Genomic DNA, 21,736 nt, shown 5'->3' with positions numbered 1-21,736 from the left:
TGGTTTCGTAAGTGCAAAATTAGTGCATGAAAATATTACATTTACTAAGTGTACTTAAAATGTATTGTATTGTAATGCATATTTTTTACCTTTTGTTTACAGAAACTTTATTGAAAAAAATGATTCATTCAATTCACTCAATTTTTTAAGGTAAGTGGTTGCAATCGATTTATTTAAGCTACATTTAAACACCAGTTTTTTATTTTATTTTACTATTTTTTTGTTGTTGTTTAAATAAATTGATTGCAACCACTTACCTTAAAAAATTGAGTAAATTGAATGAATCTTTTTTTTTCAGTGTTGGGTGGGTGCAGTAAGCAACCCTGCTGAAAAAAACAGTAGAAACCATCACAGAAATTCTAATGGTTTCCATTAAAATACCATAAGGAACCATTAGCTTTTACCATTTAAAATGCATTTTGTAGTGTGTTTTGGGACATATTCCAGTAATGCTCCCACCAATAAAACCCAACACATACCAGTAGAGACCATTATAGTTTCCATTTCAACCAATAAAATTCCCATTACAGCCATTAAATCCAATACAATTTCTGTGATGGTTTCTATTGTGTTTTTGTTAGCAGGGAACATTTAATTTAATATAATGAATACAAATGAATGTCTTTCAAAATATTGCGGTGATGCTGTTTTACATCATTTTACTGCAGTAACTCAGCTGACACACTGATCAGTACTTACCATGGTATTTACATTTAAACTAGTAGAGGTACTGTAGTACCATGGTTCATTTAGCATTTAGAAACCTTGGTGTTTTGTGTGGTTTAATAATAATGTGATATTGTACCCAACCATGGTGCATTCATATAGCACAGTAATACTGAGGTAAATTTCTCAAAAGCAGCACGCGGAGTTTGGGAAGGTTTTCTCTTAAGGAATTTCACTTTCCCAACCATACATTAGCAGGAATACTGGGTTGCCATGGTGACGGCTCCCTCGGGCACTCAGATGTGGGGGAGGTGGGGGCACTAACAAGGTGTTCTCCTCAAACGTGCATTTATTCACGACAGGGCATTTTTCGGACGCCCCGCGGTCCGTGACGCTGCGAGATGCGCGTTCACGGCGGAACTGAAACCACAGTACGGTAAGACATGACAGTGTCTGAAACACACAAGAGGGAACGATGTGGTTACGTGGGATCAGTTACTGCTAACTTTATTTAAATGAGCTTAGAGATTATGGGATTTGATGTGTCGTCATGGCGACGTGCCATATATACTTTACCTCGTATGCTTCACCCTACCCTGAGGTGCCAAGCATTACCCAGAAACAATATTACCACACATACTGTACTGAGATTGTGTTGACATACAAAAACTTTTTACACAGTATTTGGTTACAGAAAAGAGACTACAGAACGATTTGGTTCCCTAAAAAATAACAAAAAGGGAAGCATTGGCAATGTTAACGTTACGTCAGGGGTGGCACAAAGCTTGCACGCTCATCGAAACCAGCAAATAATAGCAATCTTTAGGCGTCTTATTTTTTTACATTTTTTATTTTATAGTATTCAACTATAAAATTCATGAATACTATATAGTTTAGTTGTTATAAGTGTTTGAAAAACATTTATATTTTCATACAGTTGCATCGGAAGTGACGTAGCATTACGTGATTTTAAAAAATCTTAATGGTTTTTGGCTTTAAGTTGTCTTTTTAAGTCGTGTAAAGTTAGGCAAACTAATTAAAAATAAGGGATACAGATTTGTGCGTACCTCGTGTGTAGCTTTACACTGCAAAAAATGATTTTCAATAAAAAAAATCTTAGTATTTTTGTCTTGTTTTCAGTAAAAATATCTAAAAAATCTTGAATCAAGATTTTTTTTCTTGATGAGCAAAACGACCCAAGAAAATAAGTCTAGTTTTTAGACCAAAAATATCACATTTAAGTGATTTTGTGTATAAAACAAGCAAAAAATAAATAAAAAAAATCTGCCAATGGGGTATGCACATTTTTCTTGAATTTAGTGTTAAGTTGGTGATTTTTTTGCTTGTTTTATTTTTATATTTTGGTCTAAACACTAGACTTATTTTCTTGGGTCATTTTGCTCATCAAGAAAAAGCATCTTTATTTAAGAATTTTTAGATATTTTTACTGAAAACAAGACAAAAATACTAAAAATACTAAGTGTTTTTCTTGAAAATAATTTTTTGCAGTGTAAAAATGCGCATTTATATGTGCATGAGTCAATTATTAAAGACGTAGATTTGACTAAAATGAAAGATTACAGATGTAATGAAGTAACACAGAGACCTAGCTGTGAAAAGAAGAAAACTTTCTTGATTTTTTTTATTGCATTGATAAAGTGAAAAGAAACTGTGAAGTCAGCACAATATGGCCAGCTAACAGTTTTTGGTTCCAAAACGTTCCCCTAACGTTATTTTTTGGTTTCCAGAATGTTATTTTTGAAGGTTATTTTTTGGTTAGCCAGGAAATTTTTCTTTACAAAAATAGTTTTTTTGTCATCACCGTCACTGCAATGATATTGGCAAACCAGAGATATTATCTGAAGTGTTGCATTCATTTGTTTTATCTTTTTCTTTAAATTTTCATTTACAGCTCCACATCAATTCAAAGTTTCAAACACTCTTTGGCATAACTCAGTGATACGATCACTAAACATTTGGGTCTGGTTCACTTCCAGCCAGTGCTCACTGCTAGTCAACAAATGTTATATTCATCTTTTTACTAGTGGAGACAAACAGGAAATTTTGAGTCCTGAACATGATGCAAGCCAGACATGAACCTGCATGCACACTGGTGAACTTGACATCACCTCAATAATAAAATATCATAACCAGGTCATGGCAAGTAAAGAGGACAGTGGGTTAAGACTCGGCTCATCCCTGTATTACTGTGGTATTACCAGCAGAAGCTTAAGCGAGGACCACATTGCCTCTGCTCTGCCCGACACACACAAAGCTAACACGACGTAACAGTGATGAATGGTTGGAGTGTGAGGACTGAATCTGGATGTGCTGATGCCATGTGTGCGATGGGATAGGTTTGATCCCCCCAACGAATCTGCATACATATGGCAAAGGGGCCGCACCCATGTGACCCGTTCATGTTCATCAAATACAGTTGACAGTTTCTGATGAAAGGTTCGTAACTTTAAAAGATCAGGTGCATTTGTGGCACTTTAAAACACGGCTGTGCCACACATCTGGTTATGAAAGGGTTTGCTTTGCATTAAAAGCAAGCATTCACTGAATCATTTGCTTATTGAAAGAAAAATGCCCAGCACATTTATGAAGAATGTGTGGTCTTCACATCTCGTTGGTGGCACCAATTTTTCTTTTGAAAATGAACTGTAGCATTGAATTACTCAGTCAAGCGTCATCACGTTCAAGGAGAAATAAAGAAAATAATGGCATCAGAATTTCACATTAAATCTTTTTCCTTTCGTCTTTTGTGGCCTCGTCCCTTCAACCTCGAGCAAAGGAGCCCATTATCTGTTGCCCTAAAGCCTGTTTTGTATAGCACCATGGCACAGTGTAAATAGCGAGCAGGGGGACGGGGTGGAGGTCCGGTCTTTCTCTCTGAGAGGCTGCTGTACTGTTTCATGTGAAAGGATCAATATGCTAAACTCTTGCAGTGCCCACCACCTGTAGGGCCATTTCTTTTGGCCGTTGCACTGTCAGCCTGGCAGACTGTGCCATTACATTCAGTCCAGTGAAAGAAAGACAGAAGAAAGAGAAGAATAGATTCAATTCTGCCGGACGGCCTCGCATGCATCCACCCCCTCCATCTCCTGCATTAATCCAGGGTTCGAGGGGCAGCTGCTCTACTGGTGAGGCAGACACCTGGTGCAACACTTTCTATGCAAACCAGAGACATCGAAAGGAGTGAAAAGCTTTTGGGAAGATGCTTGGCAAACGGCGTTTTTTACTTATTTGCATGAGCTTTTTTAGATTTAACAACACTGTTAAAACATCTAAAGAAACTCTGCAAGTTGCTCTACCAGAACTCATCCCGTTAAATCATCAATAATACAAATAAACGCTAGATGTTTTTATAAATTCGATACTTAGAGGTCAGGGATTTGAAATGCACTAAATGCATTAACGTTTTGCAAATTTGCATCACGCAGCAGATGCCCCAACCGTGGGCATTAGACGCTGAATGGCCGCCTCGCAAGATCTGCATGTGATTTTGGTTCTCTGCAGATGCGTCTATAGTTAATCTATACTTAGCAGACGGGGGCGAGCGGGGGGAGGTGACATCAACATACAACTCATTGTGCCTGAAACTGACCCCATTCAGGGTCATTTGGCATGTGACACCACTTGAGGCGGGGCTTAACGGCACCGTAGAATCAGCCATAAAAATGCCAACCCTCTGTTCCCTCGGGGCAGGGAGGTGCACGCTGGCCTCTTGACATACACTGGCAAGCCCGGGGAGGAACAAAAGGAGGGCCGCTCTAAATGGCCCCGAGAATTCAGAGCAGAGGGCCCGGCGGAGGGGAGAAAAAAGCGCCGGTGAAGGGGCGAGCCACCGCCTCTGATTGGTGAAGCTCTCTGAAGGGCTCCCAGATGGCAGACGAAAATCTCGTGCCACAACCGGTTAGAGCCCGTTTGGGGGAAGGGGCCCGGGGTCCCTCTCACCCGCCCGTCATTAATCATCGACGACCCCTGGGCTCGCGACGCAACACGTCCTGCAGAGTCAAGCCTAAATGGTCTTTGAAGACGCCCAAATGCAATTGGTTTAACGTAACTACATTTCCAGACATCATGCCCTGAAATCATTTTGCAGTTTGTACATAAAGCAGTTTTTATGAGAAAACATGAATGTAAAATTTTGATGCTTTTGTGTTTATGGGTGAAAATCACAAATGCAATCGAGTCTTTGACCAGGGTCGAGTCTATGAGGTGTTTCACACATCACCAGGTTGCATTTTAAAACATTTAGGGTTTACAGTTACAGTAATATTTAATGCAAACAATGCATGCAAAGACACAAAAACAGACCAAAGAGTCAAGTTTTTTTGATCAAGATTTTAATGAAAAGATTCTAAAATGACTTCTCATAGCTGTACATTAAGACTGTGAGTGCGAGATGAGATCTGTACAGTTTAATTCACATGACACACAGAATTTGAGCCACACGCAGCGCTGACCTGAATACAAACTCTCTGAGGAGATGTAAAGTGAAACCGCCATGTTGTCTGCGAACCGCGTTCAAGGTCGACTAAATGAAAATAAAACAAAAGAAACTTGATCGAATTGTCAAATCAGGGCAACTTGATGATGCACTTCAATGTCTTTACTGTATTGTTAAACAAAAAGTTCACCCAAAAATTATTTACTTATCAAGTTGTTACAAATTACATTTATTGTATATTTGTAATCAACCAGAAGCACCATTGACTCCTATAATAGGAAATAAAAATATTATGGAAGTCAATGGTGCTCAAAAACGAACTGTTCAAGAGCCCCATTCATTTCCATAGTATTCTTTTTCCTACTATGGAAGTGAATGGGGCTCACGATCGGTTTGGTTACAAACATTTAAACATTTCTTCCTTGGTGTTTATCAGAATAAAGAAATTTATACAGGTTTGTAACAAAATGAGAGAAAGAAAATGATGACAGAATTAAATTTTTTGGGTGAACTATCCCTTTAACTTCACGGCAAACTTCTTTTGCTTGCAATTTCCCCTTGTAGTAAAGTAAAATAGTGTTTGATTTATTAATGGAATGCTTATGAAGAATCACAGCGTTGGGCTTTGAATGCATCGACTTATGGCTAAAACATTTCAATGTGATATGATGTTTAAGTAAAAACGTATGGAAAATGCCCACCTGCTATGCACATGCTTGCAAATCTGGCTTTGGTTTAGTTAGCTTGGTAACTTGAGGTCCCTGTGAACGCTTAACAGTTATGTCGATAGGCAATGTATATAATACTATATGGGATACGTAGAGAAATCAGATAAAACTACATATTAGCAGCAAACAAGTGTGAGATTATGTCAATAATCTGCTTAAAGCTTAGCAAAAAAGTTCAAATAACCGATAAGATGCATCGCCTGGATCTTACAGCAGGGCACACACACACAGGACCTCAGTGAAAACAGGAAAGTGCATTTTTTTAAAGCTTCAAGATCTTATAATATTACTAAGACATATCTGCATTCTGTTTGCTTTAAATGACAAAAGTGTTTATGAGAAACCTTTGGCTCTGTTGGGTACTGGCAAGTAAACTTCACCCAAAAGATAAACGGATTTGAACGACGGCACCAGACAACACGGCTGATTTCTGCACATGAAACACGACCTTGAGCGCATTTGACACAATTCAAAAAGATCCCGTCCTGGATCATTTAGGCGAACATTTAAAAATGTACAAACAGCCTTCAAGTGTTTATGACAGGAATCGCACGTGCATGCTTCAGTAAGACAAGGGTTACAAACGTGTGTTTATGATGAACACTTCATAGAGAAATACATTCCTCATGTCTAAATCTTCACAGGTTTGAAAATGATCCACAACTTTATTTACCCCAACAGAATGAACTCAAACCCCGAAGACACGTCGCCTCGCACGAAGTGAACTCTTTAGCAAAGTGAAAACAAGATCAAACAAATAAATACATTCATCACTGACAATAGACATTTGATAAAAAAGTGAACACTGTCAGTAAGTGTTTGCACCAGTGTTGATGGAGGAGAGGCCAGTCTCGTTTCACTCGCTTCTTTTGTGGACAAAAAAAAATACACACACAAAAAAATAAAGTAGACGAAATAAAAGTGAATCAAAATCAAAAATAAAATATATCTATTTATATTCATATATTTATATATATGCAGCAAGTCCTAACAAGTATTACTTTGAGGTAAACGTGTACTATATTCATGCGTATTTACATATTTAAAAAAAAAAAAAATGAACAAAAGCAGCAAATTCATAAGCATACTGGCGACTGTATGATTTGCGTATGGGACGTCTCGGCACATTTTAAAGGGCCAATTGTAAATCAAGTGGTTGAAGCAGCACTCGAACATACGGCTACGTTCACAGGGCACGACTCACAGTTATGACTTTCGATGACGTACACAGAAGCGTCGCATGGTTAAACTGGCCTCCCCTCACCTGAGGTCTGTGACTGTAAGAGGTTTTATGTAAACAATGAGATTTTTATTATACACAAGAATATTTTTATCAGACAAGCTGTCAATCAATCAATCAATCAATCATTCAAAATGTGCTTTGGTTTAGAAAATAGTCTGAAAATTTGGGTATGAGCTTTTATCTTTTTTGTTTATACATTTTTAACTAGAATGCATTTTTATTATTTTGTTGTTTTTTTTGTTCAAAAACACTCAAGAACTTAAAAGTAAAACTCCTTTAAGATCTCTGGCTTTGTTTTTATTTTTTTTAAAGTGTTTTGAAATGGGAACATACTCTCGTAAAATCTATTCTGTATGAAAACTAGTGTTTTGCTTTTCGTCATTAAAATACAGAAATTGATACACAGTCTTACAAATGTAGTTGAAAGCTCCACATTTCAAAATATGCAAAACTATCCCTGAAGTTTTGAAGTAGAAACATTATTGTCACAGTTTGAAACTTTTTGTCATACTTTTTCCTCTTCTCCCGTTCTCTCATCTAAACGCTGGACTCAACAACAGAGCATCTTACCCAAAACATCAATTCTGTAACGTTCATATTAAGTGCTTGTAGACCAGCAAGATATCAACGGGAATTTTTTCCTGGAATCCTTCAATAAAAACCTCTCCCTGAGTTGAGCTATCAATGCCAGAGCGCACTGTAACAAAAACTCAAAGGACTTTTAAATATCCAGACTGTCTCTTATCGAGCTAAATATGATTTGGATTACCTAAAGCCTGCAACCACGTGACTCAAATCAATCATTTTGTCCATTCCAGACCTATTAATGCAATACGCTTGAAAGGCGCAGCACAAATTCAGTGCATTGACTCGAACTGATTCAATTTACACAAAAATGTTATGAGAGGTGAACAAAAACAACTGGGAAAGGATTCCAGGAAAAAAGGGTGTAAACAGAGCTCCATTCAATACGACTATAGCTGCCCCCCAAAAACAGGACACTGAAGATGAACCAGAGATAATAACCTGACAAAAAAGACATTAAAAACTACATATGGAATGTAATACACCATGATCGGTGGAAAACGTAACGTGTAATAAAGATGAAAAATATCAAATACATCCATCAGCATTTATCCAAACCCTGACCAATGTAACATTGCTCATAACCCAATACAATTATCAGCATTTTGAATAACCTTAAATTCTTTTCAACATGCATACTTTACATAATACAGATACCTCGAATCGAACGAATAGATGATTCCACACAACTAATGTCATTTCCGAACAGGTTTTTTGGGGGGCTGTGTATCGCTTTCTTAGTCCGGTAAGACTTCCAAGCATGAACGATAGATATGTAACAAAAATCTACAACACTCGCACTGTTTGGTCTGAACTAAAATAAACAAGTCCTTCTGAAGTTCATCTGTAGACAGAGTAAGAAATTGAAAGACACTATTGTAAACTTCAACGACGCTCTCGACCACCAGAGGAAAGAAGTTCATTGGTTTTTAGTTAACGTCAAGTACAAATTAACGTCTCACTACATTGCTCTTTGTCGAGAACTTGGATGACATTCGTACCTTCTGCAGAATCAGAAACCTTTGGTTGGGATATTTTACAGGAAACCTTTGTTGGTAAGCCATTCTCTTTGGATTACTCTTTCAAAACCTTAAATACATGTGCCCAAAGTAACTATTTTCTACATTAATGCTTTAAAAACTTAAAACTTTTGTGGATGGGCAGAACTATTTAGAAAACCTCAACAAACTTTATAAATCTATATTTAGAGAGACCTCCATATTTTGTCCAATTAATGTATTGTTCTTAGGAATTAAGAGGTAGAACGTGACAGGACCGTATGGACCTGAATTTTTTCGGTCAAGGGAAAAAACAACTAAAAAAAGTAAAGAAAAAACTGTACCGATAATAATAAACCCAAATCTGACCCATCACCCAACCCGAACCCCTAGAACTTCCAGTTAAAACATTCACAGAAGCATATCAATAAGTTATCTAAAGTAATCTAAAAACAAGTACCTTTAAGTTTGGCTTTTCTTTCAGAGTAAACGACACAGCTCAAAAGACCACCCATGGCCTCTCTTCAGCATGTTTCCATTGGCTTAAATCCAGATGTAGGTGGGGCGAATTGTAGTAGCCCTGTGCTAAACGCATCCATTTGCAAAGATGTAAAAATATTCCTATTGGTTCTCGCTGCTATGATTAATCAACAATCATGAAGGGTTTGGTTATGGTACAAAACTACAGTAGGAAACCCCGACCCAGCTACAGCCAGAATTAGCCAATGGATACAGAGCAGGCATACTGGGAAATGTTTGGTTGGATGCACAAAGCTTTTATGAAATACCACACAAAAGACCACAGACAAGTCTTGGTCTTACAACACTATCTTCAGACCCTTAGAGACACTTTAAACCTTTTGAATTTGCAATACTTGTGGAAAACAACTTGGTCATTAAAAGCTTAAACCTTCCACATACCAGCATATACCAGTTTAGAAAGACCAAGAAAAACAAAGGAGGAATAATTCTGAACATGTCAACATATCAAAGCATAGACTGCAGCGGTTGAAAGCAGTCCTAACATCTGGTTGGATAATACAACGGCATTAGTAGCCAGTTTTACATTCACAGTAAACGAAATCTTAAGCCAATAAAATCATACCGATCGTTTTATTCGTGAATCCTTGTTTGAATGGCTCCTCCTGTCATTAAAAGCAGAGGAGAATCCAGCTTCACGTTTTTAAAACTTCAAACTCTGCAGTAAACTATAAAGGAAGAGGTGTGCGTTGTCTCTCTTTCTTGAGGGTCTGCCGCTCCTGGGGTCTTTGGCTTATGACGGGGAGGTATGCATTCGAAGGTGACTAATGAGGTTACGTTGCTGGGTAAATTTCCCCCCGCAGAGCTGACATTCGTACGGCTTTTCACCCGAGTGAACCCGCATGTGCTCTGTGAGTCGGTACTGGCGGGTAAAGCGCATGCCGCACTCCTCGCAGGCGAACGGTTTCAGCCCTAGATGGCTGCGCATGTGGCGCGTCATGGTGCCGCGTTGAGTGAACATCTTGCCGCAGATGTTGCAGGGGAAGGGACGTGTGAGCCAGTGGGTCTTCTCGTGTTGCCGGAGAGTGGCCGGATCTTTGTAGCTCTTGTTGCAGACCGAGCAGCTGAATCGTCGCGACTCCGTGCCGTGGCCGTGACTGATCTGCGAAGACAAATCTTCGGCCTCTACTTCATCTTCCTTTGGATAGGACTCGTCGTCCTCTTCTTTGATGTATAGCTCTTCCTCCGTGTGAGTCTCCACGTGAGCGTTCAGCTCCTCCGAGCTCGGAAAGCCTTTGCCGCAGGGGATGCAGACGTACAGGTTGTCGCCGAGTGCCGGCTCGAAGCCTTCCTGACGGTAAACGTAATTGGCGCTGTTCCTTCCGCCTTCGCTCTCGCTGTGTCCGCTGTCTTCGCTCTGTTCTTGTCCGTTCTCCAAGCCCTCCTCTTCCTCTTTACACTGGAAGGATGTTTCAGAGTTGCCCTTCCCTCCACCAGGGAGTCTTTCGCCGGCAACGTTCAATCTTTTGGCGACACCGTTGGGTAAAGTTCCTCGTTCGACATCTTCACCTTTGTTGCTTTCTCCTTTGGCCTGCCGCCTTTGTCGCGCCACATGACGGGAGCTTTTACGCTGGTCTATGTCCGGAGGAGGTTGGCTCTCTTCACATTCTCCTTCTCCTCCCAACTCCATGGGCTCCCCGCCGGCGAGGTTCTGCATGTTGGCGTTCTCTTCGAACGAGGCACTGTTGGGTGTGGATTCCGAGGCAGACTGAGGCGATTCCTGCGGGATGCTGCTGGGACTCACTTCTTCGGTGGCCGTGCTCCCTGAGGGACTTTTCTTGGAAAGGTCCAGGCCGAGTTCCTGGATGCCGCAACCGCCGTTGCTTCCGTTCTTACTCGTGGATGGACTCATCGCAGTCACACAGTGAGCGTTTCTCGGGAACATCTCATCTTCGGACAGGTCGTCTTTGAGCAGATCGTCGTGTCTCTTGGCCTTCTCGCAGTCTTTTAACCCTGACATTTGGTTTGGAGTTACGGGTGTGGAGGACAGCCTTTGGTTTCTAGAAGTTCTACCGTTGGTAGGAGTGGTGGGTTTGCTGAGGAGGGACCTACCATTGCGTTTGAGCTTCTTTCTGCAGAGAGCAGCCAGGTCATGAAGCTGGAGGTAGCTTGCTGCCGTTAACAGGGCGTTGAAATTGTGGTCACTGAACTGATCTGAGGACAAAAGCTTGCCAGTGTAAATGAAGTCTAGGACCTGTCGGAAAACCGACGGGTTGACCATGTCTGTGTCAAGGTTAATCAAGTTGTCGTGAAGGATGAGGGATTTGAAGTAGATACTGCTGGCTGCCAGAATGTTCTTGTGTGCCCGAAACAGGGCGTTTTCTACCACTATGATCACATCACACAGATAACCTTTGGCTCTTTGTTGGTTTAGCTGCAGCAGCAATTGTTTGGCATGATTTGGCAATTCCATTTCCAACTTCTGTGTCTTCACCTATGAAACCTGCAAAACAAAAAAACACATTCAGTCAACCATTGTGGGGTTTATTACACTTATTAAATTATGCCTTTCATCAAATTGACCCATTCAAGTCATCTCTTGTATATTTTTCTAAACAAACAATACAACTTAAATGGACGATATGCCACAACTGTTGATGGGATTTGACCTTTATGCAATATAAGGTTGTCAAAAGTACCGGGTCTTCGGTACAAAGCTGGTACTAAAAAAAAATCATCGGTACCAGGTCTGGGTCCACCCGGAACTGATGCGCTGTTTGACAGGTTGTAAGTCGGAAACTTTTTGTAGACCTAACACAAAGATGCGAGTTGCAACGAGAGTTAATGCAGAATCACTGAACTTCACAAAATCATTTAAAGATGTGCAGAGTCACGTTACTCGCGGACAGAAATACTTCAGATTTCAAGCGGATTACTGAAAGAATAAGCGAAGTGTCAGGATAAAATGAGGAAACACATTAAAGGTGTCGACTGGATTTATTACACTTCAAGCAGGTAAGCTTTTTTAATTGCGTTTGCATTATGAGTGTTGTAGTATTTTTATGTTGGATTGAAATAAATCCCCGTTTGTAAACTTATTAGTAAGTACAGTACCAGTGGGGCTAATGCTCATGCTGTCAGGTGTGCTTATTAAGCTTTTAATGCTTTAAAAACACATAGAGGTTTGCAGATTTTACACAGCAGAGGCTTTTTGGTGACATGTTTCTTGTGTTAGAAAATAATGAATGTTCGGCTAGCAATGTTTGCCGTTTAACCCTTAATATGCATGCAGGTACATAAATCTATGTAGTCTTTTGTAAATGTAATATAATAGCTCAGTTTTGTTATTTAAAACCAGTTATTTAGTGCCAGTCATCTAATGTTGTATATGCGTCTATGTTCAATCAGTTGTCTTACTGAAGTTTATTGTATTTTTGTTTTAAAGCAGCAGACTGAGGATGATGTTCATCAGCATCAAGGATCCCAGCAAACACACACAGACAACAGCTGCTGAAACCTTACAGCAACAAATACATTTTATACTTGATGAATAAATGTAAAGTAAATACAGAATGGCAATGCTTTTATATTATTGTTTTATATTAAAGGGGACAGAGAATGAAAAACCATTTGTACCTTGTCTTTGTTGAATAATGGTCGTCTACCCACATTCACAAACATACGAAAAGTGCTAGACATGCTAAACATCTCAGTCTCATAGAAATTCCTCTTTTAGAAATGTTAGCCAGAAAACGGCCCTATCTGAAAAACTGATGCTTATGACATCACAGGCATCTCACTGCCCCTCCACTTTAAAGTAATTGGCTAAATTTTTTGAGTGGCAGCAAAGTCAGCCAATCAGTAATGAGATTGTAAGTTAAGCCAGTAGGGGGAGCCAAATAGGTGCAAAACCACTTGTTTAAAATCCACCACCCTAATAGAGCTATCTGAGAGAGGTTTTTAGGAAGCTTCTAAGGCATTACAGACCCAAACAAAAAAATTTTTTGTCTACATGTCACATCACAGAACAAGGATAAATACCCCGTTCAATCATTCTATGTCACCTTTAATATTTAACTTTATTAATAAAATAGTGTTTAATTAGCATGCTTTTGTGTGAATTTGTGTACAGTTTTTACTGGTATCCGTACAGACTACTGAAATTTTGGTACCGTGACAACACTAGTGCAATATATGTGCAAACTCTGAAGACTTAATTTATTATACCTCCCTCCATCCATCCCTCTCTCTCTCAATTCACCCCCCTCTCTCTCTTTCCCTCCCTCAATCCCTCCCTCCATCCACACTGCAAGAAATGACTTTCTTGGAATTTTTGTCTTGTTTTCAGTAGAAATATCAAAAAATTCTTAAATCAAGATGTTTTTTTTCTTGATGAGCAAAATTACCCAAGAGAATGAGTCTAGTTTTTAGACAAAATGTATCAAATTTAACTGAATTTGTGAATAAAACAAGCAAAAAATCTGCCAATGGTGTAAGCAAAAAAATCTTGAACATTTTTCTTAAACACTAAATTCAAGAAAAATTGCTTACCCCATTGGCAGATTTTTTTGCTTATTTTATGCACATAATCACTTAAATTTGATATTTTTGGTCTAAAAACTAGACTTATTTTCTCGGGTCGTTTTGCTCATCAAGAAAAAGCATCTTCATTTAAGAATTTTTAGATATTTTTACTGAAAACAAGACTTATATTTAATCATTATATTTATTATTATTTATATTTAATAATAATTTTTTGCAGTGCATCCACCCGACATCCATCTCTCCATGTCTCCCTCCATCCACCCCCCTCTCTCTCTCACTCTCTTTCCCTCCATCCATCCATCTCTCTCTCTCCCTCCAACCATCCAATCCTCGCTCTCCCTCCATCTCTCTCTCCATCCATCCATCTCCCTCAATCCCTCCCTCCATCCATCCATCCAACTCTCTCTCTCTCTCCCTCCATCCATCTATCAATGTCTCTCTCCATACCCCCCCTCTCTCTCTCACTCTCTTTCCCTCCATCCATCCATTTCTCTCTCCATACCCCCCCTCTCTCTCTCTCTCCCTCCATCCATCCATCTCTCTCCATGCACCCCCCTCTCTCTCTTCCTCCATCCATCCATCTCTCTCTCTCCATCCACCCTCCACTCTCTCTTTTCCCCTCCATCCATCCATCCATTCATCTCTCTCCCTCCATCCAGCTCTCCATGTCTCTCTCCATCCACTCCATCCTCTCTCTCGCTCTCTTTCCCTCCATCCATTCATCTCTCTATCCAACCGCCCCACCCTCTCTCTCTCTCTCTTTTCCTTCTCATTCCATCCATCCATCCATCTCCATCCATCTCCATCCATCTCCATCCATCCATCCATCTCCATCCATTCATCCATCTCCATCCATCCATCCATCTCCATCCATCCATCCATCCATCCATCTCTCCATCTCCATCCATCTCTCCATCTATCCATCTCTCCATCTCCATTCATCCATCTCTCCATCTCCATCCATCTCTCCATCTCCATCCATCCATCCATCCATCCATGCATCCATCCATCTCTCCATCTCCATTCATCCATCCATCTCTTCATCTCCATCCATCCATCCATCTCCATCCATCCATCCATCCATCTCCATCCATCCATCCATCCAGCTCCATCCATCCATCCATCCATCCATCTCTCTCTCTCCCTCCATCCATCTCTCCATGTCTCTCTCCATCCACCCTCATCGCTCTCCCTTTCTTTTCCTTCATCCATCAACTCTCTCTCTCCATCCACCCCCCCACTCTCGCTCTCTTTTCCCATCCCACCATCCATCCATCCATCCATCCATCCATCTCTCTCCCCCATCTCTCAATCCATCCATCCGCCTCTCGCTCTCTTTTTCCCTCCCTCCCTCCATCCATCCATCTCTCTCTCCATCCATCCCTCTCTCTCTCTCTCTCTCTCTCTCTTTCTCTCCCTCCCTCTATCTCTCTCTCTTCCTCGATCTCTCTCCCTCCCTCTCTCTATCAGTCAATCTTACCCAATATATAATCTGGGTATGTATTTTCGGTGTATTATGTATCTACTATTAGCCAAACTAACATGAATAAATATCCTTTCAAAACAATTTTCAAAATGCTTCATGTATTACACTTCCTTCCTTCTATTAGCATTTTAATCACAACACATTTAAGAGACCAACACTTAACAGCTGCCTGCTGTCAAAACATGTGGCTTGTAAAAACCAGCAGGTATAAACTGGCATCATATTTGGATCCAAACATACACAAATTCTCATCTTTCAGCTTAAAGGAAAAAAAGAGAAGAAAGACTTGAACAGTAACACAGTTTCTTTTCTTTTCTATGGGCGTCCACTACAGCTTAACGTTCCTGCCAGCACTCATTAATGCCAGCCTCCAGGGTCAGTCCCTTTGTTGTTAGATGGGGGTTGGGTAAAAAGGTTATTGGACAGCACCGGGTGGTTTGTGTGACAGACAGCTTGAAACCCGAGCTGGGTGATCACCGAAGGTGTGGTGGGAAACAGGTAAACCAGCACCCGATCCACTGGATGAGCAGGCCCTGACATGCACCAGAATCTTTGTAATGCAACCAAGTAGATTTCTGCCAGACTGGCGTGTCTATGAGAAACGCTACTGAATTTTTTTTGCACAAACACAAATTTGCAACATCATGTTGTGATTCATGCTTTAAATAAAGTTTAAAAAAAAGTGCACGTGATTTAAACAAGAATGTTTTCTGGTATAAATTTAAACCCAAAACAATACATTTTATTGTCACATTTTATTTAAATATCATACAGGAATGTAAGGGCAAAGTAATGTGACTATTAAAATCTTAATCAACAGAAAACAAAACATAATGCGCTTATACTTTATATAATTCACGATGGTAGTGTACAGCTATTTGGGGTGTGACAAGAACTCGTACAATGAGATCTCACGAGATTAATTGTGTCACAAGATTTTTGATGATTTAACGTCTGCATGTTCTTGCTCAAGAATGACAGTGGCTGTATCATTTCTATTGTAAAGAATTGGACAAATATTAAAGATTCAAATGAATTTAAACGTTGTTTTGCTAAAAGTAAGCGTTTTCTCAATCTAAAGTGAAAGTAAAGATAACATCCACAAGTCCGCTAGCACCTTTTTGCAGGCATTTGTTATAATACATAATGCTGGTTTTTAATACAGAGGCTACATATTAATTTTTTGCTTAATAAATTATTTGAACAAATTATTATTGCATCATCATTATTATGTAATTTCAAAGGTTATTATTCATTGTTATTTACCAAAAAATATCAAATTATTTAATTATGATTTACCAAAATAATTAAAAACTATGTGATTTCAGGTATCCATTTGTAATTTTATCATTGAGGATTTCTTAAAAAAATGTAAAAACAATCTTGTCTCGTCTTGTTGTCATGAACCCAATCTTGTTTCTCGTCTCAACCAATAATAGGGTCAGAATATCCATCAGTCAGCAGATTTTTGAGTTCATGACTGTTTCATGAGACTTTATCTAATGATGACTCAGGGTAGTGCATGAAAAAATAAACATATTAAATGATTTTCACTTGATATAGGATTTTTGCTAACACAGCAATGCCGGAAAAAATGCACAAAATGCCAAACGTTTATAAATTTGTCTTATAAAAAGCATATATAATCAAGAAACCTTTGAGATAATGCAAAATGTGCTGATCATGTATTTGAAGTTATATTTAAAATTTGTATTTTTAACCTCATCATGCAAACACACTTCACATTTACATTCAGGAACAACTTTACTTCTCTAAATCGTCTCTCTAACCGTCTCCATTTACCCAGTAACCCACAAAAACCAGTATGGCCAGCCCTAAACAATTGCGTGATACCATATCTCCCTCTTACAGCAGTATAAATAAAGAACGGCATGAATACCAATAAACCAATCAAACTTCTCAAACCCACTGCAGTGCCTACATAAAGAAACGAGAGAAACATCCAAAGACGAGGAACATCAGAGAAACGTCTTTATCTAAGAGTTGCACAGAAGTCTTGATAAGATGCTGCTGGTGTTTCGATTGCTTCACATTCCTACTTCTCATCATGAATGAGCAGCGGAGTCTGCGAGACGAAACGACCGCTCTAATCACAGAGATTGCTGTCTGAAAAAAAGTCAAAGTGCAAGGGAGGGCAGTAACATCACGGGTAAACAAGTCAGACAGGCAGTGTGCTGAACCTCATAAACAAGCTTATCCACTGGCACCGACCCCTGAGGGCCCCGAACTTTATTGTCTTAATGCTATAAAAACAAACTGAGCACTTTGGCTCCCACGAAAGTGTCCTGGCAAACAAAACATCATCCGTTCACATTATGCATACACCCTCTGCATATTGCGTGAGTACAAGAATAAAATCACATCATCATGACACAGTTCACTTAAAATGTGATGATTACATCTCTAAAACAGAGAAATCCCCAAATAGTCAAGTGCCCATTTAGTTTTATTGACATCAGGTGAGTAACTTCACACACATTCAGATCAAAGTGCTTACTGTAACCAACCGCTAACCTCTTGAAACGGTTAAACCTGATTGAAATGATGTGATGCAATAACAAAACCAAGGGTCTGATAACACAGAATGCCCCATATCTGAAGAATTCACCCCCCTGTACACACTCTCTGCCCCGTCTATTTCTTTCAATAACACACCCGATGTGTGCTACAAAACAACCAGGGTCCAACAAAACCAAGAGACACTTAGAAGAAAAAGGGACAACTTGAAATGAAATTGGACTTATTTAAACGTTTCTTTACTTGCACTTAAAATGAGCGAAGGGTTTCTGGTCCATCTTTGGGCATATGATGTTAATGTGGTTTGTGGCTAAACCAAAAGTACGCTGGGTTCATCTATGATGTAGAAACAAGGCCTGAAGTTTTAAAATACCTCACAAACAAGATTCAACGACAGCCAAAGTGAGCAGACGAAAGCAGGCGAGCACATACTGAAAAACCTGTTTCAAACCCTCAATCGTGTGAGCATTTCATGCAGAATAAAGGGGACTTCGTAAAACAAAATCTACTTCTAAAAAACACAAAACACTCTGCCCTGTGTAACGGCGGAGCCTGATATCATGAATTAAAAACCCAGAATACAAAAAAAAAAAAAAGTCAGATTAGGCAACCCGGAGTAATCCTCGATTGATAAATCACATTTATAATCTTTAATAATCCACACAATATCTGACATTTTACACTGCTATTGCTTTTTTTTCACAAAGCACGGTTAAAAGAGCTCCGGGTTAAAGTCAAGAAACATACCAAGCATGTTGGACAAGATTTCAGACACGAGGTTGTGCCTTCAAGCAACAGCACACAAACCATACATTAACACACACGTAAACATGTGAGCCTACACATTCGTAAAAGAATCAAACTGAACAATTAAATACAAGTTAACCTACATTCTACTCGAGTAAAAAAAACAGGGCTGTCCCAATTATAACTATTTCCGGGTTAAAAAGTTACGCTTTAGTAATCTAAAAGGAGTAACTAGTTAAACATGTTCATTATTACTAAAAAGTGCACTCACCTGGGTGACATTACTAGACAAACGGATAAAACCCTCATAAAACAGACACAAAACGTTGGGTGTCAATTAGGCTTAGATCAAAATCTGAACCCACAACAAACTTTGGAAAGCGCCCCTCTCAATGATAATGGTCTAAATACACTGTCCCCACCCCATTCACTCAATACAGCCCATCATCTGCATTATTCAAAGCAGAAACCAAGGCCTTCCTTTCATAAGAGTATTGATTGGGCTTTAACGTGAATGCCACTACATCTATTAAACACATCTTTTATTCTCATTTCCTTTCTCTGATACCTTTATGGTGCACAAAGCTAAACCAATTACAGCAGAGGCCGCCCGACTCACAGTCGCACAGAGAAACATTTCGAAATGCATTTGAAATTTAAATTCGAGTAACTGTGGCTCGAAACCTCACTGCGCTACCGATTCGTTTCCCCGTATCATTCACAACAGCACATAGCAAAGAGCCACAAAGCATTTCATCACTTCTTTACTCTTTAATTCATTATTGCTTCCTCCATAAAACGTTTTGATCTCAACACAAGAGGTGCACGTGGATATCCGCTTGTTTACTATCATATCACACATACTGCAAGCTGTCACTGAGGCAGGGAATGACTTTAATGAAGGTGTAGTGATCTAAAACCCACAGCAACCACTGTAAAACAAGCCACCCCCTCCCCCAGTTCATTAAAATGGATGAGTTTTTAAGGTTTCTTATTAAAGCACCCATCCTGTAGATATATAGAGGTACATTTATTCATTCAAATATGAACAGCAAAATACTGAGACACCAAACTGCACTTAGTATTTCAAGCAAAGCAACAATGTAACAAACGATATACATGTAACAATAAAAGAGAAGAATGTGACAAACTCATCACCTGCTGCGTTATAATGTAACAACATCATAATCCAGTGTGTGTCTGTGTGTGAGGTAAACAAACACACACACACACACACACACACACACACACACACTCACACACAAAAACAGCAGCAAACGCTTCTTAACAGATACAACCATACATCAACTTTACCCTTCATACTAATAAACTGTGATTTACGTACAGACAGTTACAAACACACGTGTTTACCTCACATTCGTACTTTTATATCTGATTGAATGCGTTAATAACAATGAATAAAAACCCAAAAGCATGCGCAAGTATTAAAAATGTTAAAGGTAAACACACAGAGAGGGGAGGAGGGGGGCAGGAATCCACATAAAGGCGACTCGCTGCCAGGCGTTTACCACCTACGAATCGCGTAAACATTCATACTGCACTATAAACATACAGCATACGTGCATTTCATCTGTTTAACATTGCATACAGTCACATTTAGATGCGTTACATTAAAGCTGTGGCAATCCTTTATATATAAAACATACAGTATTGCCAGTATTGCCAGGCTGCGCTCGCGCTGCTTGCGTGCGTCCGTGCGTTAAAAGCCCCGGTGGGCACGCAATACGCTTGAGGAATCACTGTTTCTTTCAAATGGATACGAACGCGCTCGCAAACCCCGCGGTTTATGCTTTCCAAACGCGTCTTTATAACTCGACATACCGTGCACGCGGAAGAATAAAGCATCTTTACCTTAATACATCGACTGAATGTCTTTAAACAGCCATCCTCTGTTCACATCTCACAGCTTTCCGAGCGCCATCTTGCTTGTGTGACGTGAGAAATCCTCACCCCTGACCCAAATTTGAATAGGAGGCAGTAAAAGAGGGGGAGAAAGAGCCAAGTGCCCTGCCTCTGCCAGCCACACGCGCTCATTTGCGTAAAGAGCTCGCGGCGGGTGTGAATGTGATGATGCTGCGTGCCGTGACCTGCTGCTGCTGCTGCTGCTGTATGATACTCACACTGCAAAAAATGACTTTCTTACTTAGTATTTTTGTCTTGTTTTCAATACAAATATCTAAAAATTCTTAAATTAAGATGCAGTTTCTTGATGAGCAAAAAGACCTAAGAAAATAACTAATAAAAAGATTATTTGTGATTAAAAATAAATTTGCCATTTTTTTTTCTTGGCTTTAGTGTTTAAGAAAAAACATAACTTATTTTAAGATTTTTTCTAACCCCATTGGAAGATATTTTGCTTGTTTTAAGCACAAATTCACTTAATTTTATGTTTTTTTTTTACGTGCATCTGTGACTCTCAATGCCATCTTCATTTTTCACTTCAAATATGAGTTGGTTTTACTTGTCATTCATGTGTAATTTGATATCATACAGTAAGGTTTTATGACATCCAGTAAAACTGCAATATTTATACTGAATAAAATCATCTAACACACTCACTTAAAAATATACTTAACTACTAAAAAAATCTTAAAAACGTGTGATCATAAAAAATCTAACATGCACTTTCATTTCATTCATACTAGAATAAACCTAACAACACTTACAGGGGCGGTTTCAGGGTTAAGATTAATCCAGGACTAGGCCTTAGTTAAATTACGACATTTAAAGTAAAACAAACCTTAAAAATATAAAAAAAATAGCACATATATATGTTAAGATATGTCAGTACAAGGTGTTTTGAAAGTAAAGGAGCTCAAACATGCATTTTAGTCTGGGACTGTCCGGGAAACCACCCCATAATGTTTGAAAATATTCATGTCTTTATAATTTGTTAGCTATAGCTATCTTGATGTGGTAGTGTTTTGACTATTAATGTAAAACCACTATTGACACCAAAACCATTATTGTGGTATCAAACATTGATTATGACACGTTTGTTCGTTTTGGTTGTTAGTTATCAGCAGTTTAATCACCTGAAAAACTAGATAGTCTAGTATTGTGGTTCATGGGTGGCTTTCACTCCACTACTTAAGTTGCCTTACTGAATTGACAATGATTTTGTTCAAGTGCTTAATAAAGCTGTATAGTAGTTTTAAACTATAATACTGTGCCCTAGAAATGTCAATGTCCAATATGCATCAGTTATGGATTGACTAAATATCGACTAAGATCATGTAAAAG

General features: G+C 39.2%; 1 protein-coding gene across 1 annotated transcript; it reads right to left on the bottom strand.

Annotated features, from left to right (window-relative positions):
• Nucleotides 1-7,387: 7,387 nt before the first annotated feature.
• Nucleotides 7,388-20,504, bottom strand: hic2 (hypermethylated in cancer 2). Its single transcript, XM_065263772.2, has 2 exons — nucleotides 20,345-20,504; nucleotides 7,388-11,659 (listed from the first exon to the last, which is right to left on the bottom strand). The coding sequence occupies exon 2, from the start codon at nucleotides 11,627-11,629 to the stop codon at nucleotides 9,950-9,952; it is 1,680 nt and encodes a 559-aa protein (XP_065119844.1). The 5' UTR covers nucleotides 11,630-11,659; nucleotides 20,345-20,504; the 3' UTR covers nucleotides 7,388-9,949.
• Nucleotides 20,505-21,736: the final 1,232 nt, after the last annotated feature.

This window comes from Paramisgurnus dabryanus, chromosome 10 (genome assembly GCF_030506205.2).
Source record: "Paramisgurnus dabryanus chromosome 10, PD_genome_1.1, whole genome shotgun sequence".
Classification (NCBI taxonomy): domain Eukaryota; kingdom Metazoa; phylum Chordata; class Actinopteri; order Cypriniformes; family Cobitidae; genus Paramisgurnus; species Paramisgurnus dabryanus.
The sequence above is the reverse complement of the archived record's forward strand: the minus strand, read 5'-3'. Positions and strand labels throughout refer to the sequence as shown.